Raw genomic sequence first — 23,242 nt, 5'->3', positions numbered from 1 at the left:
GTTTCTCCTTGTGTAATTGGGGATGATGGTAGTAGAATTTACCTTTTAGGGTAGTTGGGAAGATTAATGAGATGGTCTGTGGAAAGCACTGGGAAGAGTGACTAGTTCAAAGCATTCAATAACTGTTAACCAGGCATGGATGGCTTCAGGGGGTCTGTGATATTCTAGGCCAAATAGCGGGTGACTTTGTATATGTCTGTGACTATTTCTTCAGACAAAGGGGCCATAACTTGAGACCCAGAGAATATGAAGAAGTATTTCTAAATGGGAGGTCAAGTTTAGATGCATGGCTGAACCTTGAAATCTCTGCTTTGCCTACCAAAGAGCTAAGTTACTTAGGGGAGCTTTGTAAATGGGACTCCCCCTTCTTTTGGGGCCATGTCAGGAAGATACAGCCATCTGGCCAGTGAGGACTTGGGGGTCCTTCATAAGGTCTATTCCACTAGACCTGGAAGAAGACCTAGAGACCATCTAGTCTAAATTCCACAGGGTACACAAGAGGGGCTCTGAGCTCAGTGGTTGAGCCTGCATTTCTCTGAGATAACAGCTCAGAGAATCAGAGAGTTCACTGATTTGAAAGTCCAGTTGGAAGAGCTGGGCCAGCCCTGTACTTTTCCCTGCAGGAGGATCACTGAGATGGGGTGTCTTTGGAAATACTGAAAAAGTGTTACCATTGTAGATGCTATTACTTCCAGAAACACCTGGCATTGCTTATTGTATTAGGGTTCTCCAGAGAAATGGAACCCGTACGGTGTGTGTGTGTGTGTGTGTGTGTGTGTGTGTTTTGAGACAGAGACATTGAGAGACTTATAAGGAATTGGCTCATGTGGTTATAAGGGCTGGCAAATCTGAAATTTGTGGGGCAGGCCAGTAGGTTGGAAACTCGGGCAGGATTTCTGTGTCACAGTCACATTTTTTTAAAGATTTTATTTATTTATTTATTTGACAGAGAGAGAGAGGGAGGGAGATCGCAAGTAGGCAGAGAGGCAAGCAGAGGGGGAGGGGGAAGCAGGCTCCCACTGAGCAGAGAGCCCAATGCGGGGCTTGATCCCAGGACCCTGAGATTGTGACCTGAGCCGAAGGCAGAGGTTTAACCCACTGAGACACCACCTGGGTCACAGTCTTGAGGCAGAATCCCCATCTTCCCTAGGAAACCTCACTTTTTCATGGTTCGGATGAGACACATCCACATTACAGAGCATAACGTCTTTTATTTAAAGATGATGGGTTGCAAATGTTAATCACATCTATAAAATACCTTCACACCAACGTCTAGACTCGAGTTTGAGCAAACAGGTGGCATGTTGCCTTGCCAAGTGACATATAAAACGAGCCACCACATGGCCCTCTCAGCACAGAGGTAGCCAGACCAGTCCTAGGAGGTCTAGTGATCTCTGGAGCCTTATCCCTAAGGGTCCATCACACTGTGTGGTAGCTGCACAGCAAAGGAAATGGCTCTGTGCAAGAGGGCGTGGTGGCTGGGCAAGGAATGTTTGTTCACTTCTCTGGAAACTTTATTCAGAGGTTGGCATGCAGGTTAATTACTGCAGTGTTGACCTTCGGTGAATGAAGAGAGAAGCAGGCAGGCTTGACTTATCAAAAAACAGGAAATGTCCCAAAGAATGCCTTGAGTCATGATCTCAAGTGGACTTGGCATTTGAGTCAGTTGTTCTGTTCTGGGTTGAAAGCATGTAATTCCTGTCCATAGAGGAAACAGTCATCGTAGTAAAATTAGAGATGAGAGCAGGGGGAGGTCGGTGATATGGAGAAGGGAAAAAGAGCTTTCCCCTGATTTCATCTGGGGTTTAGCCCCTGCAGTTTAGGACCTTTTCTTTTCTAAAGTGGTGGAATTGAATAATTGAATAATACAAATATGTGACTGGCTGCTGCTAAGAAAAATATTTATTTACTTCTGTTTTGTGGCTGATGTATTTGTGTCAGGATAGACTTTCAATAGCATGTAATGTACACACCGTTGGATAAAAATGAGAGCCTCCTTTTTAGAAGGAGTTGAGCCAGGTTTCTCCACAAGGGGAGGAGCTAATGTTGGCGATGTAATCTTTACTTATGAACTAGGGACCTAGGAGGCCCAGTGGTAGAATGCATGGGCTGTAGAATCAGACTGGTTCTGAGTTAGAGTCTTTCTGCCTGGCTCTGTGATCTTAGGCAAACCACCTAACCATTCTGGACTCATTTTGCTTATTGGCATATTGGGGGTAATTTACCTCTTGGGCTAGCTGGCAAGGTTCAGTGTATGTGAAGGGGTTAGCACAGGCCTGGTTGAGAGAGAGTGACTCCCTAGAGGGGAGCACCATCTGCACCAGTACAAGCCCCGGGGGCAGCCACAGGTTCCACTGGAGCGGTCCCACCGGGTCTAGGGTCACCAGACATCTGCAGGCACTCTGCCTGTTCCTTTGTTCTCAATACACAACAGAATCGTGTGTTCAGAACAGTATGACAAGAGTTATTACACAACTTGGTCTTCCTTATGGGATTATGAACCTCTTGAAGTTATAAAGCCCAATGTCTAACACCCTCTTTACTAAGTGGCTTGTGTCAGCCAAATGAAGCTTGGCTTAGCGTGGCTGGCCTGGCTTCCCCCAGTGACCATGACCTTTCCACACAGCCTGGTCGCCTCTGCTCTCTTCCACATCCCCTTGGTTCTAGCCACTTGGGCTGTGGAGTGTCCCCAGATAGGACCTGTTCTTTCTCCCCTGTGGATGACCCACCCACCCTATTGCCCCCACCTGGAGTGACCTTTTCATCCCAACTCCACATTCTCAGTTCATCCTTGTCTTTGAATCCCCCAGGCCTGCCTCTCCTTCCTCTGTGAGTCCTTATCTGGTACCCTCAGCTTGAAGTCACCTCCCTTTCATGTATACCCCTTCTGATGGCAACTGCAGCCTTATCCTGTCTCAGTCACCTGGGGCCACCTCCCTGCTGGTGCACCTGCGGGCAGGAACCGTGTCTTGGGTATCTTTGTGTCTCCCACAGTGTCCAGCTCAGTGCCTGCCCAGTGATACTTCAGATATGTGTACTGAATAGAAGAATGAAAAAACTCACTGTTGTTTGTGGGAGAACTCAATTTGTGGACCATTTCCATGGGCTGAGCTACGAGATCCCTAAGCCTGACCTGGGCAGGCATTATTCTGTTATTCCCGTCTGATAGCAGTAAGTTCCACCACAAGGGTGAAGCAGGCAAGAACATGGTGGGCTTTTCCCTGTTTGCTGAAAACATGCATCAGGATTCATTTCTATTCAATAGCGCGTGAACTGTGTATGTGGAACATTTGGAGACCAAAACCATCTTGTGCTCTTCGGTTTCCCTAGTTCCCAGCACATAGTAGGTGCTTAGTAAATGCTTAGAGATGAGTAAATGAACAAGTGACTCTCCCTTTTTTCACACCCCTCAACTGCTGACTCTGGAACAATCCTGCTTCAATTGGGGAAGGGGAGGGGAATCCCTAGTAGTGGCTCAGCACCAAGAACCTCCCCCTTCCCCATGCAACATTTCTTCTCATATGCTGATTCCCAGGTCCGTAACCAGGCTGGGGATTCAATTCAAGTGAGCAAGTACTGGCTCATTCCCCAGCCTCCCTGGAGCCCTTGGCCCTGCCTTAGCTCCCTGCCTGGAATCCTGGGGACTTGGAGACCGAAGTTTTGCTTCAGTACCATCCTTCAGTGACCCAAGTCCTGCCTCAAGCCCCTGTGCCCAATTCCTATAAATGACTTGCTGCTTTCTCCTTGCTTTACTAACTTGCTGTGACCTCTTGCAATTTCCCATCTTTTCTCTCGAAGGTCTGCTGTGGTCCCAGAGTGCAGCTTCACTCTTTCCTGACTCAGTTCTCCAACCATGCAGCCCTGGTTGTAGCAGCAAGGGCGGTGGAGGTCTGGAAGGATAGGCAGGATAGGCAGGAATTCCTAACTTTTGTGAAGGTCACAAACTCATTTGACAATCTGTTGAGCTCAGTAAACCAGCTCCCCAGAGAAACTCACAGATGTCACATTTTGTGTGTTGGAGCAAATAGTCTTAGAGAGTCTCCAGCGTACTCTCAAACCTGAACTTGGGCTTTCCTATGGCCATTGCTCAGGGTGCCACGCCCATCACATTTCTTATATTTATGCATTTTCTTTATCCGGTGCTTCTGACAGCTTCCAGTGAGATGCTGTTGTGCGGCGGTGAACACACACCGCCAGGTTTTGGAGCCAAGGGGACATAGGTTCTTTTTTTTTTTTTTTTTTTTTAGCTGTGCGGCCTGAGGCAAGTTAACCAGCTTCTCTCAATTCTTTGTCTGTGAAATGGGGATGAGAATGTTAACCGTGCAAGGTTGCTGTAAGAATTTAGAGATGCTGCAGTAGAAGGCACATCCGGGCCCCTGTAGATGGCTGTTTAGAGGGAGCTGCTGCCATTGTGGAAAGAAGCCATTTGTCCAGTTCTGTCAGTATAAACTTCTCTTGGCTCCACTTTCTCTTAAGAGTACTTGCTTATACTGTAACCAGAGAGGAAAATTGAGAGGGTTCCATCAGAGGGCAGGAGGGGTGAGTGGGGCCAAATGGCCCTGTGGGAGGGGACGGTCCAGCTTCTCGGTGGTATTGGAATCAGATCCATGGAAGGGCTCTGTGGGCCACCTAGAAAGACAACAGTTAGAACTAACCAGCACAAGTCCAGGCATGAGCTGATGAGCAGAGTCCTGCTGAAGTCTAGAAAGGGAAGCCGGCTGGGTTCTGGGAGCTTCTCAAGTGGAAAAGTTAATGCTTAGCAGAATGAGGTTGGTGATTCATGACTTTGCTATGCTGAGGTCTTGGAAAAATGAGGGGGTTAGTCCCACAACTGGTGCATGCTGGAATCCTTAGCAATATGACATTCAGCTGACCAAAACCCACTACCTTCTACATTGCCATGCAGTAGAGGGGAAACTGGGGACGGTTCCAAGTGTGGCCAATGAGAGGTTGTCTGGTGGGTTTAAAAGCCATCCCTGCTACTTACTAACTGGGTCACTTTTGAGTATGTCACTTCTCCGTTTCCTGAGCTCCAAAAGGGGGATGAAAATTATACATGTCTCCTGGGTTTTTAAAGAGATGAGATGATGTGAGGTCATAGAAAATATATACATTGATCTCCACCCCCCCCCCACCATTTCCTGGCACTGAGCTAAAACCCCTATAAATTCCTAAGTGATAGGAGCATCTTTTGTTCTAATGAGGTGACTCTGGGTGGCCTCCTGGATGGCTCCTGGATGGAGACTGGTCTCTGAGAAGACCAAGCCTTGATGAGAAGCTTAGAATTTCCGTCCCGCCCACCACTCCTCTAGACTGGAGAAAGGGGCTGGAAATAGAGTTAATAATTGATCTCACCTGTGTGAGAAAGCCACCATGAAAATCCTAAAAGTATGTGGTTCCGAGAGCTTCCAGATGGGAGAACCCATCCATGCACTAGCAGGTTGAGGCATTCCAACTCCATGGGGACAGAAGCTCCTGGGCCCAGGACCCTCCCAGACCTTACGTGAGGTATCCCTTCACCTGGCTGTTCATCAGTACCCTAGTCTATCACTGCCTTTAATAAACTGGTGAATATAAATAACTGTTTTCTTGAATTCTGTGAGCCACTCTAGCAAATAAATTGAACCCGATGAGGGAGTTATGAGAAGCATAGATCTGTAGGTCAGAAGCACTTGGACTTATTGTTGTCCTCTGAACCTGTAACTTGTGGGATCTGACAATGTCTCCAGATAGGCGGTGTCGGCAAGGAATTAAATTGTAAAACACCCATCTGGAATGACAGAAAATCACTTTTGGTGGGGGAACCCCCACCGTACATCTGGTGTCACAAGTGTTGTGAATGTTCTTTGTGATGGTAAACGAGACACACAGAGGGAAAACTGTTTTGGTTTGGTTTGGTTATTTTTGGCCCTGAAAACAGAGGAGCTCTTGCTTACAAAGCATTTTGTACTCAAACACTAGCTTTTATTTTGATAAGTATTAGAGAACTTAGAGGCCCAACAGATGCCCCTCTCTTTGGACTTCTCTAAGGAAACTTTAATCACTAGCTGGATTGACATTTATTTAAGAAGGTGACCTAACATTTATTCATCATAAATAAAATAAATAACATTTATTCATCCAATCTCAGATAGAGAGAAAGAAAACTTGTATCTTCAGGAAAGGTGAGCCTGGAGTAAAGGAGACCCTACATTTCTCTGCAGGTCCTAGAAAGTGTTTGTTTACTAACTACCTTGTGCCAAGGCCTCTGGGAGGGAGTCCAGCTCAATCTTGAAGCTGTGGGGTGTTACCACATGCAGAGGTGGCATGGGCTTCAGAGTGGAAATTGCAGGTTATATAGGATCCAGCGCCAAGTGTGAGCTCAGAAGAATTAGCTGAGAATTTCTTAGCTCGTTTGAATTTCAGTAGCCACATCTCTAAAACGATGACAGCTGCTTGTCAAAGGTTAGCTTTGTTGGCTTCTTTCTGCAACAACCTGGAGACCCAGAGGCGCTGGGTAACCTTGGTCTGTGGAAGCTGGTAAAAAGACAAGGGATCACAGCATTTCCATGATTTTGAGTCCCTCATCCCCTAACATCTGGTAGATCTGGGCATGGGAGAAACATTTTAAGCCAGAAAAACACAAGCCATTCAGTTTGGAAAACTTTGATTCAGGCGGCCCCAGCTCTAGGCAAATGAGCGGGAAAATGTGGGCACACAGGTTTGAATGAATGAATGAATGGTACATGTTCTAGGAGTATTTTTAATTAATTGATATCCCCTATTTTTATTTGCAGATGAGAAAAAGAAAACAAAGAAAGTTGACAATGAACTCAACCCATTCTGGAACGAGGTAAGTTCATTTTTCTTTACATTGTTTCAGTGGATGAGCTACATCTGATTGTCCTATCTTTGGTCAAGGGTTAGCTTTTCCCTTTGGAAGAAGAATGTCTGCATTGTACCCTCACCCCTCCGTCTCCCTTTGTGGCCCTGGAGACAGCAGAACCGTTCAAGGACACATACCGCAATGAAGTCTCCTGTAGAATAGTACAGTGAGCGAGGCCTGGACAGGGAGTGAGAGGGCTGGGTTCTAACCTGGAGCAGCCCTGCGTTTGCTGAATGATGTTGGTCGCATTAGGTTGCATGTTGGGGGTGCATATGTAGGGCTGGGGGTGGGATTGGATCATCTCCGGAGTCCCAGGAGGAAAGCTCCATATTTAAAAACCTGTCTGCATGTCACTAGTCAAGAGCCATGACTCTGGCTGAGTAATGACCTTTATTGTTTTTTCTCTTTTGATAAACTAGTATATCCTTAATGTAGACATTTTGAAAGTTTCAGAGCAACATAAAAAAATTTACCTTTGCACGCACCCACTATCCAGAAGCAATTGCTATTAACATCTGGGATATATCAATAAATGTTTATTGAATAAATATATTAATAAAATATGATGTGTTGAGATTAGCAAAGTAGCATCATATAGCACATATGGCTTTCTATCCTATTTTTTCTTCCTATTATATCCTGAGCATATACCATATTCTTCCATTCAGAAGTATTTTTAATACTATGCACTATTCTGTAGAAGGAATATAATATCATTTATTTACTTCTCTCACTGCTGACTTTGTATCTATTTTGTAAATGGTTTAGTGTTGAATATATCTGTAGATAATGTGAAAATTTTAATTCTTTCCACTGAGTAGATTTTCCTATGCTGACTAATTTTTGTAAAAGATGATCATTAGCCCCATTGTTTTTTCCAAAATCCATTGAAACCTTCCTGGATAAGCACAATGATAAATGTCTTTGTTATTTTCACTGAGTCACCGGGCTGTGTAGACTTCCCTTCTGCCAACTGTAAAGTTCCCCCCACCCCTACGACTAGTTTCAACATCTCTATAGGATAAAGACTTGACCTTTTCATTGAATGAGGTGAAGACAGAACACCTTTTTAATGCCTTTCTGAGAAGCAGAATGTTGAGAGGTAATTCTGCTTCTTTGAGATTTTACTGGAACCCGGAACACGGCCAGCTGGTCTGCCAGCTCCATGAAAGCAAGAGGCCAGTCTGCTTGGTCCCTATGGATGCTCTGGATCCTAGCAGTGTGTACAGAGCTCCAAGAATAAAGCAAATTGAAAAAATCTATATGTGTACATCTAATATTTCAGGTTTTGAGTAATTGTAACATGCTTCTTTGTATTTGGTCAATGGCAGAGAGATATATGGTCATGTGAGCAGACATGCAGGACATCACCCATCTCACCCCACTTTGTTCCAACATGTAATTTTTTTTTTAAAGATTATTTATTTATTTATTTGACAGAGAGAGATCACAAGTAGGCAGAGAGGCAGGCAGAGAGAGAGGAGGAAGCAGGCTCCCTGCTGAGCAGAGAGCCTGATGTGGGACTCGATCCCAGCACCCTGAGATCATGACCTGAGCCGAAGGCAGCGGCTTAACCCATTGAGCCACCCAGGCGCCCCCAACATGTAATTTTTAAATTGCAAATGTATTTATCAAGTAAACTTCCCAACTGTAGTTTTATAACTGAACTCTAACCCAAATGAAATAGCAACCTGAGACCTGTTGGGGTTAGCGTTGAGGTCTGACACATTCTCCATTTATTCTAAACCCATTACAAGGAGAATAAAATCAACAGTAGATGCTGCTTTATTTAATTCATATGTTATATAATCAATAAAAGGCATCTCTGATGTTATGTTGATTTTTTTTAAGTTGCCGTTAGATAGCAGTTTATTTCATAAAGACGACAGTCTCATCTACTACAAACTGATCATGGTGGGACTTAAAATAAAAGACTGATGCATTTTAGAAAATGTTTTTTTTGGATTGTTCATCTCTTTGATAATAGCATGATTGGGAAGAGCAAGTAACTTAAAAACAAACAGTGAAAAAAGTATTCATTTTATTTTATTCTTCTAACCCATTGTGGTGGGCACTAAGTAAATTCTCTGATTATGAGATGGGTTTGGTGGCTTGTCCATAGTCACAGAGCCTAGAAAATGGGAAGCCAGAAGTCACCCCCAGGTCCTCTGAGGCTAAGTCTGGTGTGTTTTGCCACAGCCCTCGCAGCCTTCAGGTTTGGAATTTGGTCACTTCTGTCTAACTATAGAATTGAGTAATTCAAAAGATTGTCAGTGGCGAAGATAATGACCCAACATTTAGTGTCGGTACATGTTATTATATTACCCCATTCTTTTAACAACTTTTCTTATAACCTTTCTGTGGACAGATTTTGGAGTTTGACTTGAGGGGTGTACCACTGGACTTTTCATCTTCCCTTACTATTGTTGTGAAAGATTTTGAGACAATTGGACAAAATAAGTAAGTTGATTTCAACTATTTTTCTCATTTTACATATTATCTCATTACTGTTTATTTTGTTGAAGGAACATATTGTTAATAACATTTTTGGAATACTTCCTATATAAGTGTGCTTCATTTCCATGCCCCACCCTGCCCCCTACAACCTTCTGAGCCAATATCAGATGCGATTAATTTCTCACAAGGCCTTTTCCCAAAGTTCTGTGGAGTAGTCCCCTCTTAGCTGCAGTTTCAGTGACCCACGACCAACCGAGGTCCAGAAGCAGATGAACCTCCTTCTGAAATATTGTCAGAAGGTCAGTAAGCCAGCACTACGTCACAGTGCTTGTATCATTCACCTCACTTCATCTCATCATGTAGGCATTTTGTCATCTCATATCATCAAGAAGGTGACTTACAATAAAGTATTTTGTATGGAGAGAAACCGTATTCACATGACTTATTACAGTATATAGTTATAGTTCTATTTTCTTATTAGTTGTTGTTAATCTCTTACTATATTTGATTTACAAATTACATTTTATCGTAGATATGTATGTGTATATGGGAAAAAGCACAATATATATAGGGTTTAGTACTATCTGCAGTTTTAGGCATCCACTAGGTGTCTTGGCACATATCCCTGTGGATAAAGGAGGGGCTACTATATTCCTAAGAGACTGCAAACAGTAATCCACCATTAGCGAATCCAGTTTGGCTCTTCCTGTGAAACCTATGTTGTATTCCTGATATATCTATATCTATCTATATCTGTATCTATATCTATCTTTGTTAATTGCATATAGTTACTTCCTACCTTTGATGGTTTATCTGAACTGTAGCTGTATTAGACACAAGCAAAATAATTTCTTCTTCTGATTATGTGTGACCATACACATCTCATTCAAGATCTGCTTGAAGCCCCACTTTCATTTTAATGGCTTATTAGCCTTTTAAACTTGACAGACCTAAGCCAGGTCTCTGTCACCTCTACCAGTTTCAAATGGAGAAGGGTCATGATGGTGCCCATGGTGGCACTGAGGGTTGGGGACATCTGAAACAGGTCTTTATGGGACCGAATGACCTCAGTAAATTCACTCCCGTCCTTGATCTGGACATTGGCCTTATAGACTCAGAAGCCAGTCTTAGGTTACCAGTTCAAACTAACCAAGCTTACAAGAAACTGATGCTTAAAGCCAGGTTACTTACTTATTATTTTGCAGGGGAAATAAATGTCTGGTGGGAGGGCATCCCGATCAGTGAATTCTTCTTTGTGTCATACTGCAAATTACTCTGTATACTTGATTATAAGATGTAATTGACCATAAGATGTATTATTAAATTAAACAAGTTTGGGGGTGAGGAATACACCTGGTATTAAATGTCTATATCAATGTAAGAAGCAGCCAAGTTTTTAGTAATGTCATACATTTTAAAATGTATGTCTTAGCCTTAGGTACTTTTGGTATAATCAGAAGGCTGCAATGAGAGGAATAAACTAGAAAGAATTAGTTGAGGTACAGTGACCATATCCTCTGATTTGCTTGGGACAGTCTTGGTTTATTGTCCCAACACAATAACTAACAGTAACTCTTTTGCTATCAACAGTGGATTGGTGTGGACAGTAAATTAGATGGTCACCGCTGTGGCTGGGGTCTTCTACTTAATGGTGTCAGGCTAAGAGAACCTGGACAGATATTAACCTCCTGGACAGTGATTTGATAGGATTTGATAGGATTTGATAGGTACTGTGCATGTTTACCTTGTTGAGATCTTTTTTCCCATATTCCATTGCTGACAAATGCCCCTTGTGACTGACGCATTTTCTTCTTAAGCTATTTAAATATACTCTGGTAGGTTCTGATCCCACTATATTGGACTGAAAACCATTGTAGCTTTAAAGGTTATTTGTGTATCTCAGCTTTGAACCAATGATATGTTTATCTGTTCCCACCCAACTCCCAGAGGGCAGCTTTATCTCCCATATCACAAAATTTGGAGGAAGTGGGTGGTCAAACCTCACTGTAGCCTCTAATATGTTACTAATAATAGTCCCTTTTTGAGGATAGTCCAAGGTGGCAGAGGAGTAGATAGATCTTAGCTTCAGGAATTCAGGAATTCAGCTAAATAACTATCAACTCATTCTGAATAGACTCAACTAGAGATCTAAGAAAATAGCTGCAACTCTACAAACAGAAAAGTGACCACTTTCTGCAAGAATGACAAGACAGAAAAACTCACTTCAAAAAAGAGAATAAGAGGCAGTACTAACTGCCAGGGACCTAAACAGCAGGGGTAAAAATAAGATGTTGAACTAGAGTTCAGAATAATGACTATAAAGATACTAAGTGCTGGGCTTGAAAAAAGTGTAGAGGACAGCAGGGAATATCCATTTCTGGAGAAATAAGAGAACTTAAATCTAATCAAGTTGAAATAAAAAAGGTTATTAATGAGATGGAATAAAAAAATGGAGCTCTACCTGCTAGGACAAATGAGGCAGAAGAGAGAATTAGTGATATAAGACAAAATGTTGGAGAATAAAGAAGCTGAGAAAAATAGAGATAAACAACTACTGGATCATGAGGGGAGAATTTGAGAGATAAGTAATAGCATAAAGCAAAACAATATTAGAATAATTGGGATCCTGGAAGAAGAGGAAGGTGGGGAGAAGGTATGTATGAGCATATATATATATAGCTGAGAACTTCCCTAATCTGGGGAAAGAAACAGACATTCAAGTCCAGGAGGCACAGAGAACCCCACTCAAAATCAATAAAAATAGATCAACACCCCGACATATAACACTGAAATTTGCAAATCTCAGCAACAAAGAGAAAATCCTGAAAGCAACTCGGGACAAAAGGTCCAAAACCTACAAGTGTAGGAATATTACACTGGCAGCAAACCTATCTACAGACCAGAAAGGACTGGCGTGATATATTTAGGGTGCTCAATGAGAAAATATGCAGCCAAGAATACTTTATCTAGCTAAGATGTCATTCAGAATAGAAGAGATAAAAAAAATCTTCTAGGACAAACAGAAATGAAAAGAATTTGTGATCACAAGCCCTGCAAGAAATATTAAGAAGAATCCTTTAAGCGAAGAGAAAGCGCAAAGGTAACATAAACCAGAAAGCAACAGTGACAATATATGGAAACAGTAACTTTACAGGTAATACAATGGCATTAATTAATGATAATCAATTAACAATCAATTAATAAATAATTAATCAATAATTAATTAATTAATTAATATCTTTCAGTAGTTACTCTGAATGTAAATGGGCTAAATGCCCCAATCGAAACACTCAGGGTATCAGATCAGAGTAAAAAAAGCAAGACCCATCGATATGCTACCTGCAAGAGACTCATTTTAGACCCAAAGAAAACTCCATATTTAAAGTTATGTGGTGGAAAACCATTTATTATACTATGGACATCAGGAGAAAGCTGGGGTGGCAATCCTTATATCATACAAATTAGATTTTAAACCAAAGACTGTAATAAGAAATGAGGAAGGATACTATATCATAATTAAAGGATCTATCCAACAAGAAGATCTAACACTTTTAAATATCTATACCTCTAACATAGGAGCAGCCAATTATATAAGCCAATTAATAACCAAATTAAAGAAACACATTGATAATAATACAATAATAGTAGGGGACTTCAACATCCCACTCACTGCAATGGAAAGATTGTCTAAGCAGAAAATCAACAAGGAGAAAAGGTCTTTGAATGACACACTGGACCAGATGGACTTCACAAATAATATTCAGAGCATTTCATCCTAAAGTTAGCAGAATATACATTTTTCTTGAGTGCACATGGAACATTGTCCAGAATAGATCACATATTAGGTAAAAAATCAGGTCTCAACCAGTACCAAAAGATTGGGACCATTTCCTGCATATTATCAGAACGCAGTGTTTTGAAATGGAACTCAGTCACAAGAGGAAATTTGGCAAGAACTCAAATACATGGAGGCTAAAGGGCATCCTACTAAAGAATTAATGAGTCAACCAGGAAATTAAAGGAGAACTTTAAAAATTCATGGAAACAAATGAAAATGAAAACACAACTGTTCAAAACTGTTGGGATGTAGCAAAGGCAGTCCTAAGAGGGAAGCAATTCTAGCCCTTCTCAAGAAACAATAAATGTCTTAAATATACAACCTGACCTTACACCTGAAGGAGCTGGAGAAAGAACAGCAAATAAAAGCCTAAACTCAGCAGGAGAAGAGAATTAATAAAGATTAGAGCAGAAATCAACAAAATAGAAACCAGAAGAACAATAGAACAGATCAATAAAACTAGGAGCTGGTTCTTCGAAAGACTTAATAAGACTGATAAATCCCTGGCCAGACTTATTGAAAAGAACAGAGAAAGGACCCAAATAAATAAAATCATGAATGAAAGAGCAGAGATCACGAGCATGGGAGAAACACAATTATAAGAACATATTATGAGCAACTATATGCCAACAAATTAGTCAATCTGGAAGAAATGGATGCATTCCTAGAGATCTGTAAACCACCAAAACTGAACTGGGAAGAAATAGAAAACCGGAACAGACCATAACCAGCAAGGAAATTGCAGCACTAATCAATCTCCCAAAAAATGAGTCAAGGGCCAGATGGCTTCCTAGGGGAATTCTACAACACATTTAAAGAAGAATTAATACCTATTCTTCTGAAACTGTTCCAAAAAATAGAAATGGAAGGAAAACTTCCAAACTCTTTCTATGAGGCCAGCATTAGCTTGATCCCAAAACCAGACAAAGAACTCCCCAAAAAGGAGAATTACAGACAATATATCTGATGAACATGGATGCAAAAATTCTTACCAAGATACTAGCCAATAGGATCCAACCATACAGTAAAAGGATTATTCATCATGACCACGTGGGATTTACTCCTAGGCCACAAGGGTGCTTCGACATCCACAAAGACATGTGATACACTACATTAATAAAATAAATGATAAGAACCATATGATTCTCTCAATAGTTGCAGAAAAAGCATCTTACAGAATAGAGCATCCTTTCTTGATTAAAACTCCTCATAGTGTAGGGATAGAGAGAACAGATCTCAATATCATGAGAGCTATCTATGAAAAGCCTAGAGCAAATATCATTCTCAGTGGGGAAAACTGAGAATTTTTCCCCTAATATCAGGAACATGGCAAGGATGTCTGTTATCACCACTGTTGTTCAACATAGTACTAGAAGTCCTAGCCTCAGCAATCAGACAATAAAAAGAAATAAAAGGCATCCAAATTGGCAAAGAAGTCAAACTCTCACTCTTTTCAGATGACATTATGCTCTGTGAGGAAAACCCAAAAGACTATCCCAAAATTGCTAGAACTCATACAGGAATTCAGTAAGTTGGCAGGATATAAAATCAATGCACAAAAATCATTTGCATTTCTATACACTAACAATGAGACAGAGAAAAGAGAAATTAAGGAGTCAATCCCATTTACAACTGCACCCAGAACTATAAGATACCTAGGAATAAACCTAACCAAAGAGGCAAAGAATCTGTACTCAGAGAACTGTAGAACACTCATGAAAGAAACTGAGGAAGACACAAAGAAATGGAAAAACGTTCCATGCTCATGGATTGGAAGAACAAATACTGTGAAAGTGTCTATTCTTAACACTACACATTCAGTGCAATCCCTATCAAAATACCACCAACTTTTTTTTTTTAAGACTTTATTTATTTGACAGAGAGAGATCACAAGTAGGCATAGAGGCAGGCAGAGAGAGAGAGGAGGAAGAAAGCTCCCTGCTGAGCAGAGAGCCCGATGTGGGACTCGATCCCAGCACCCTGAGATCATGATCTGAGCCGAAGGCAGCGGCTTAACCCACTGAGCCACCCAGGCGCCCACCACCAACTTTTTTAACAGAACTGGAACAAATAATCCTAAAATTTGTATGGAACCAGAAAAGACCCCAAATAGCCAAAGGAATGTTGAAAAAGAAAACCAAAGCTAGTACTATCACAATTCCAGACTTCAAGCTCTATTACAAAACTGTGATCATCAAGACAGTATGGTACTGGCACAAAAACAGACACATAGATCAATGGAACAGAATAGAGAACCCAGAAATGGACCCTCAACTCTACGGTCAACTGATCTTCAACAAATCAGGAAAGAATATCCAGTGGAAAAAAGACAGTCTCTTATGCAAACGGTGTTGGGAAAATTGGACAGCCACATGCAGAAGCATGAAACTGGAACATTTCTTTACACTATATACAAAAAGACATTCAAAATGGATAAAAGACCTAAATGTGAGACAGGACTCCATCAAAATCCTAGAAGAGAACACAGGCAGCAACCTCTGTGACCATGGTCGCAGCATCTGCTTGCTAGACACGTCTCCACAGGCAAGGGAAACTAAGGCAAAATATGAATTACTGATACTTTATCAAGATAAAAAGCTTTTGCACAGCAAAGGAAACAGTCTATGGAACCAAAAGACAACTGGCAGAATGGGAAAAGATATTTGCAAATGTCTTATCAGATAAAGGACTGGTATCCAAAATCCATAAAGAATATATCAAACTCAACAGTCTATGGTTAAATCCAATCAAGACATGGACAGAAGACATGAGCAGACCTTTCTTCAAGGAGGACCACAGACACATGAAAAAAGTTTCAACATTGGGGCGCCTGGGTGGCTCAGTGGGTTAAGCCTCTGCTTTCAGCTCAGGTCATGATTTGATTTCAGGGTCCTGGGATTGAGCCCCGCATCGGGCTCTCTGCTCGGCAGGAAGCCTGCTCCCCCCCCCCCCGGCCTACTTGTGATCTCTGTCTGTCAAATAAATAAATAAATCTTAAAAAAAAAAAAAAGAAAAAAGTCTCAACATCACTTGACATCAGGAAAATACAAATCAAAACCACAATGAGATACCACCTTACACCAGGCAGAATGACTAAAATTAATAAGTCAGGAAACAACCATTCTTGCCATTCATGTTGGCAAGAATGTGGAGAAAGAGGAACCTTCTTGCACTGTTGTTAGGAGTGCAAGCTGGTGCATCCACTTTGGAAAACAGTAAGGAGGTTCCTCAAAAAGTTGAAAATAGAGCTAACCTGTGACCCAGCAATTGCACTATTGGGTATTTACCCCAAGATACAAATGCAGTGATCCATAGGGGCACCTGCACCTAATGTTTATAGCAGCCATGTCCACAATAGCCCAACTATGAAAGGAGCTCAGCTCAGTTATCCATCAATAGATGAATGGATAAAGAAGATGTGGTGTATATATATTTATATATGTGTATATATATACATATGTATATATGTATGTTTTATATACATATATAAATATATATACACATATATAAATATATATAAAAATATATAAATATATATAAACCACATTTATATACACATATAAATATATATACACCACATCTTCTTTATCCATATAAATATATACGTCTTTATCCATATATATATGTATATATGTATATATGATGGAATACTACTCAGCCTTCAAAAAATGAAATCTTGCCATTTGCAGTGACATGGATGGAAGTAGAGGGTATTATGCCAATGTCACTTGCCATTTGCATGTGACATGGATGTAAGTAGAGGGCATTATGCCAAGAGAAATGAGTCAGTCAGAGAAAGAATTATTATATGATCCCACTCATATATGGAATTTAAGAAACAAAAGAGGATCATAGGAGAAGAGAGGAAAAAATAAAAGAAGACGAAATCAGAGAGGGAAATAAACCATAAGGGACTCTTAATCATAGGAAACAAACTGAGGGTTGCTGGAGGAGTGGGAGGTGGGGGGATGGGGCAACTGGTTGATAGACATTAAGGTGGGCATGTGATTTAACGAGAACTGGGTGTTACACAAGACTGACGAATCACTAACCTCCACATCAAACTAGTAATACATTATATGTTAATTAATTGAATTTAAATAAAAAAAATAAATAGTCTCTTTTCTTTGTTGCTCCCTTCTTTCTATCAGTGATGTCACTATTTATATTCTGGACCACTCTCTCCAACAGAAATATAATGCAGACATAATGTAATTTAAATTTTTCTGGTAGCCACATTAAAAAACAAAAAGAGACAGGTGAATTAGTTTTTTTTTTTTAATTTTTTTTTTAAAGATTTATTTATTTATTTGACAGACAGAGATCACAAGTAGGCACAGAGACAGGCAGAGAGAGAGGAGGAAGCAGGCTCCCTACTGAGCAGAGAGCCCGATGCAGGGCTCGATCCCAGGACCCTGAGATCATGACCTGAGCCAAAGGCAGAGGCTTTAACCCACTGAGCCATCCACACACCCCTAGTTTTTTAATAATATATTCTATTTAACTGGGCATATACAAATTATCATTTCAATATATAATCAGTATATTAAAAATCATTGAGACATTTTACATGCATTTTTTTCTTACAGTCTTTGAAATCCCACGTGTCTTTCCCACTGACAGCACATGTCAATCCAGACTAGCCACATTTCCAGTGCTCCCTTGCCACGCGTCACCTGGGGGCCACCATATTGGATAGCATAGTTCTGGACCACTGGGGCTCAGAACATCAGGTCTCTCTGGATCTCCTTCTTTTCACAACCTCTCCAACCTTTTGCCAAACCTTACTTTTTCTTCCTTTCCGTTGTTTGTGCCACGTGCTTCTTCTTGGCCACAGCCACCAGCCTGGTTCAAGCCTTTATCATTTTATGATTCTTCTATTTCAATGTGGCGGCAAGGCTTGGCCTTGTAGCTCTTGTCTGTTTCCCACAAAATCCTTGCTTTCCTGAAGGAAATATGCTTGAGTAGATTCAGAAAACAAGCAAATACACGAAGAACTGTATAATGGGTCAGGTGCTATGGAGTGATCTAAGATAAGGAGGAAAGTGTTATATGGTATAGCCCGTGAAGAAAAGTAAAGCAGAGTAAAAGGATAGAGAGTGACTGATGATGGGGGGATGATCCGGTGTTGTATGAGGCGGTGATGAGACGGCAGTTGAGCAGAGACCTAAATAAAGTGAAGGAATGGGCCGTGCAGCTCTCTGGGGGAAAGAATATTGCAGGCAGAGAGAAGGCCAGAGTGTATGTGGGGTGTCGGAGAAACACCAAGGAGGCCAGGGAGGCTGGAGCACAAAGGGCAGGAGAAGCTGGAATGGGGTCGGAGCGGAGATCAGGAAAGCCCCAGCATGTATGGTGTGAGCTACGGCATAGGCTTTGAATGTCATTCCTCGTAGAATGGGAATCCATTAAAGGGGGGGGCGGATTGAGGATGATCTAACCTATATTTTAAAAGAATCAATCAGGCTTTGTGTGTAGAGACTGGATATAGTAACAGGAAGTCGGGAAACAATACTGGGAGACCATTACCTATTCATCTGACACCTCTTGAAAACACAGTAGGGCCCTCCGATGACAGCAGGCATGGGAAGAAGGCAGTTAGTTCCCTACCCGATGGCTTAACTTGGCACCCATTTTGGGTGTTCGGTATGCTTTTCCAGAGACAGAGTTGAACCAAGAAAATATGGTGGATCCTGATAGAAGAGGGTCCTTCCAAAGTTGGGGGCTCCATGCATCTTGCTGAGATACTTGTACTTGCTGTTATGCTGTCTGCTGAGCATAATGACCGAAGGAGACAGGTGTACTGTGGCATTATTATGACGGGAATTCTTAGGCCAGAAAAAGGTAAATTCCAGGCAAAATATGAAGCTGGTATTCATTACTCTTTCAGCTTTCCCTCCCCTTTTTCTGGGGGAGGGGTGGGCATCCCCCTTCTCCTGACCTCTCACAGGCACCCAGTGTCTGTATTATGTCCCAGGGCTCCCTTCTGCGTACCCACGCTGGCCTGCCCTCTGAGCCGTATCTGCACCTTCGGCCAAGTCTTACTGTCCAACAGCACTTACTGTCCCATGTCTCCGTCCTTCAGGGATGGTTGAAAGGAGCTTTCTGAAAAACTGCTCCAGGGGGACTGTGGGATGAACATTAATAGTTGATCCCGTGTTAACCTCCCGAGAACAGCCATCTGGAGACTGAGGCCACTGGTGACTCATCTGAGGAAGTGAACAAAATGGAGATTTTAGGCCCTTATGGCAGGGTCCCCAGGAGAGGTCTTTTTAATTGGGAGATTAGTTCTGTGTCCTACGGTTGTCCCTGTGTCGTTGGTCACCATCTCCTGGTGAAAGCTGACCCCGAGTCAGCTTTGGCATGATGTACAGATGATAATGGCCCTTTGTTGTCTATGCACTGACGGCATAAGTCACAATTCCTTCTCCTCAGGAATTATGAACTTTGACCTTGTTGTCACCAAGTAAATAATGTGTACACCTTGGTCAGATTTGTCTGTAAGTACATTGCAGGAAAAAAATTTAAATCCACCTGGGAATACGGTGTATGTTTGTCCAAACTATTTGGTGTACTTTGGCTCCAGACCTTTTTTTCTTGGCTTTTTTTACTAAAGAGTTGGCCTTCAGGGATCTGCTCACTGCTCAGTGTGGGAACTTCCTTTTCACCTGGAAGTACAGGGTGGAGGCAGACCGTTTTCCTACTGGCTTGAGGAATGTCTTGCCTGCTGATGTTCCTGTTGCCATGGAAACCGGTTGTGCAAACACAGCTCTCACTGTGCATCTGCTGCTCCGGGCCTAGAAACAAACAGGTTTGCCTGTGTGGCCATGCCCACACCAAGGGGCTGCCGGGGTCAGTCAGCGTGAGCAGTGACCTGGTGTGTCAGCAACATCCCTCCTCGGGTGCTGGGAGCTGGCTGGTCTGTTCTGCCCACTTCACAGTCCGCCAGCCAGCCAGCCAGCCCCAATGAGGGTGAGAGAAGAGCCAGAAGTGCCTCTTGGTCATGTGATGAAAATAAGTATTTTTAACTGAAATGTCAGAGTGGAAGGATTTTCCCAGCCACTGGAGGGTAAGAGTTCTCTCTGCGGAAGACTAGACCCAGCCCTTTGAATGCATTACCCTCCTCAATCCTCGCAGAAGCGCTCTGAAGCAGGTCCCCAGAGAGGCTTAGTATTCTGCTCAAGGTCACACAGTTGTCTGTGTCAGAGTCCACCTTTATGTCCAGGCCTGTGTTCTTGACTTTTGCATTATACTGAAAACCTCAAACCACCCGTAGGAACCAGAATGTAGGTGGAATTACTGATTGCCTGCTAGAATGGAAGTCACTTTTCTTTCTAATTTTGAAAAAAAAAAAATTAAGAACAATCATTAGAGTATTGGTAATTCCTCCCTCAACAGTTTTAAGCAGTCATTTGTATACTCTTGAAGAGTAAGTCACTTACACTCATGTTCTACAACGGACAAGATACATTTGGAAAGTATATCTTGTCTCATGTGATCTTCACAGTGACCTTGAGAAGCAAAGATGAGATTTGAGGCTGGGACCCTGACCTCTCGGGCCTCTTGGTCCTGCTGTCACTCCACCTGAGTTCCTAAAGAAGAATCCACTTTAGGAGCCTGGCAATGTAGGAAGGAAAAGTGTTTACCAGTTTTCAGGTCACTGTGTGTGTGTGTGCACACACATGTGTGTGGTGTGTATGCTTGGGCGTGGATGCATGCTAAGGAGGAAGAAGAGTTACCCGTTAGGGTTTTTGTATTCACTGCTCCCTCTGCATGGAGTACTCTTTCCTTCTAACTGCAGTCGACATGAAATGCTATCATTCGGTCTCAGCATCTGGGACCACCCACTCTGGAGCAGCCCCTACTGTTGCTCATTGCCCTGCCTTGTTTCCTCAGAGACCTTCCTGTTAGGGAGCTCCTATGGGTGTGGGAGTGGTGGGGGGAGTCCAGCTGAGCATGTGGACATTTGTGTTGGGATTTAGATAAATACTCAGAGATATGGCTAGTCCACATTCCTGCTTTATCTAGTTCACCACTATTTATCTGACATCTTCTTATCTATTTGGTTATTCTCTTGGCCTTCCCCTACTAGACAGTGAGCCCCACATCTATCTTGTTTGCTGCTGTAACACCAGCGCTTAGCACAGTGCCTAGCACATAATAAGCTCTCAGTAAGTGTTTGTTGAATGAATTAACAAGCTTATGATACTAATAGATGAATGAAATCTAAAGTATCTTAACATTGGACAGTTAGCCCACCTAGTAATGGCTCATCGATGTGGACTCTGTCCAGCCCAGTTCTCTGGACAGCCCTCTGGTTCCAGCTTGGGTAAAAGCAGCAAAGGAGTCAGAACACAAAGGGGTCAGATCATAAGGGAAACAAACACCTGTCCCAGAGTTCCTGCCTTTTTGTAGAGAGATATGGACCTTAAGGGGAGGAAGACAGCAGCTCATAGTGCTTGAAAGCTGAAATTTCAGAGGCAGACAGGGACTGCCTAGAGACTCAGCTCTACTGGTGACTAGTGGTGACCTGAGGCAAGTGACTTAACCCCTCCAGGCCTTAATGTGACCATAGTTTGCACGCTCTGCTTGCACTAAGATAACATATCGGGAACCAGATCTACTCACTCACCTGATACACCAAAAAACTACAGAAAACATACGTAACCATGTTTTCAGATAGTGAACATGAGTAACATAGGACAGTGACTACTGAGAAAGGGGAGGTAAATGAAATGAGCCCTTTATCCCCCAACTTAATGCCTGGAGACTGTTTCCAGGCAGTTCAGGGAGAGGGAAGTCAAGCAGGTCCCACTCGTCTTCCAGAGTTGGGGACATTAGGTGGGAGTCTAGAGCTGCCCACACACATACACTCAGAGCGGTACTGGGGCTACAGAATTCGAAGGAGAAAAAAGACAGGCTTGGGTTGTGAAATATACTAACTCCCTGAGCAAAGGTTTGTGGCTTTTGGTTTTTTGTTTGTTTCTTTTTCTTTTTTATTAGAGAAAACAGAAACTGTGGTCTGGAATGAAATTAATTTGGTGGAGAGGTATGGTATGGCTTATGAGAAATTTTCATTTCCTGATATACAAAAAGAACTTGTCTTCAGTCTTTTAATATTTGGATTTTCCCAGCGATGAGACACTTCTGTCACTGCCACATGTAAACAGTAGTGGGATTTGTGGAGGTGGATCACCACCTTTCCTTCCCCTGCTGTGGTGGGTGAGGAAGGACAGCCCACCGGAGAAGCTTCTCGGACTGTGTGGACAACTGACTAGAAGCCAATGTTACTGTGGCATGGGGTTCTTGGTTCCATATTTTCAAGAGAGCAGCATAACTATGGAAAGATGAAAACTGGCTTGGGCTGGCAGACTCCAGTTGCTGGAAAGGCTGAACCCAAGTGTGTGGGGAAGCCAGTTAAGAAGCCACCACAGATCTGCTGGTGTTCATTAACATCTCATGAGTACGTAAAGGTCACCCACAGCCCTGGAGAAAGACCCAGAGAGACTTGAGAAAGGCACTTCATAATGACAAGAGCGATAAGTGTCTTGAAATTGCACTTGGAGGCCCATCTCTTAGGAGAGGAAGCTTTACAACTTGCAAGTCATTTGCAGGGTTTTTGGACTATCTTCAGTGATGTATCAGTTAACATGTTCATTTGCAAATAAGTACCAATGCCTATGTGCGCCAGGCACTGCTCTAGGGAAGCACGGGGAGAATTCAGTGCCTTTCACAGGGCTTACATCTGAGTGGAGGGAACATACAGTGTATCAGATGGTGGTCAGTACTGATGAAGAAAAATAAAGCAGGGGAAAGGAGGAGAAAATGACAAGGTGTGTGTGTGTGTGTGTGTGTGTGTGTGCTGGTTGAGATAGGGTTTTTGTATAAGAAGTTGTTTGGGGTCTGTTTTATAGTGAAATATCTTATGGAACCTGTGGCTTTAAAAGTTTTATTCAGATTCCACTAATTGGGTTTTATGAGAATTCAGTTACAGCTGAAATTTACTTCTGGTCTAACCCTGAAAATGAAAATATTTTCCAAACAGACTCTTGGTATACACAGCATTGGAATTGCAGTGGGAGCTG

General features: G+C 42.2%; 1 protein-coding gene across 4 annotated transcripts in view; it reads left to right on the top strand.

Annotated features, from left to right (window-relative positions):
- Window positions 1-23,242, top strand: part of MYOF (myoferlin) — a 158,649-nt gene that overhangs the window by 16,010 nt on the left and 119,397 nt on the right. For all 4 annotated transcript variants that reach the window (XM_082721978.1, XM_082721976.1, XM_082721977.1 and 1 more), the window contains exons 2-3: window positions 6,777-6,832; window positions 9,234-9,325. In XM_082721978.1, the coding sequence (XP_082578104.1) occupies window positions 6,777-6,832; window positions 9,234-9,325 (148 nt within the window). The remainder of the gene's footprint in view (window positions 1-6,776; window positions 6,833-9,233; window positions 9,326-23,242) is intronic.

This window comes from Mustela nivalis (genome assembly GCF_964662115.1).
Source record: "Mustela nivalis genome assembly, chromosome: 2".
Taxonomy (NCBI): domain Eukaryota; kingdom Metazoa; phylum Chordata; class Mammalia; order Carnivora; family Mustelidae; genus Mustela; species Mustela nivalis.
The sequence above is the reverse complement of the archived record's forward strand: the minus strand, read 5'-3'. Positions and strand labels throughout refer to the sequence as shown.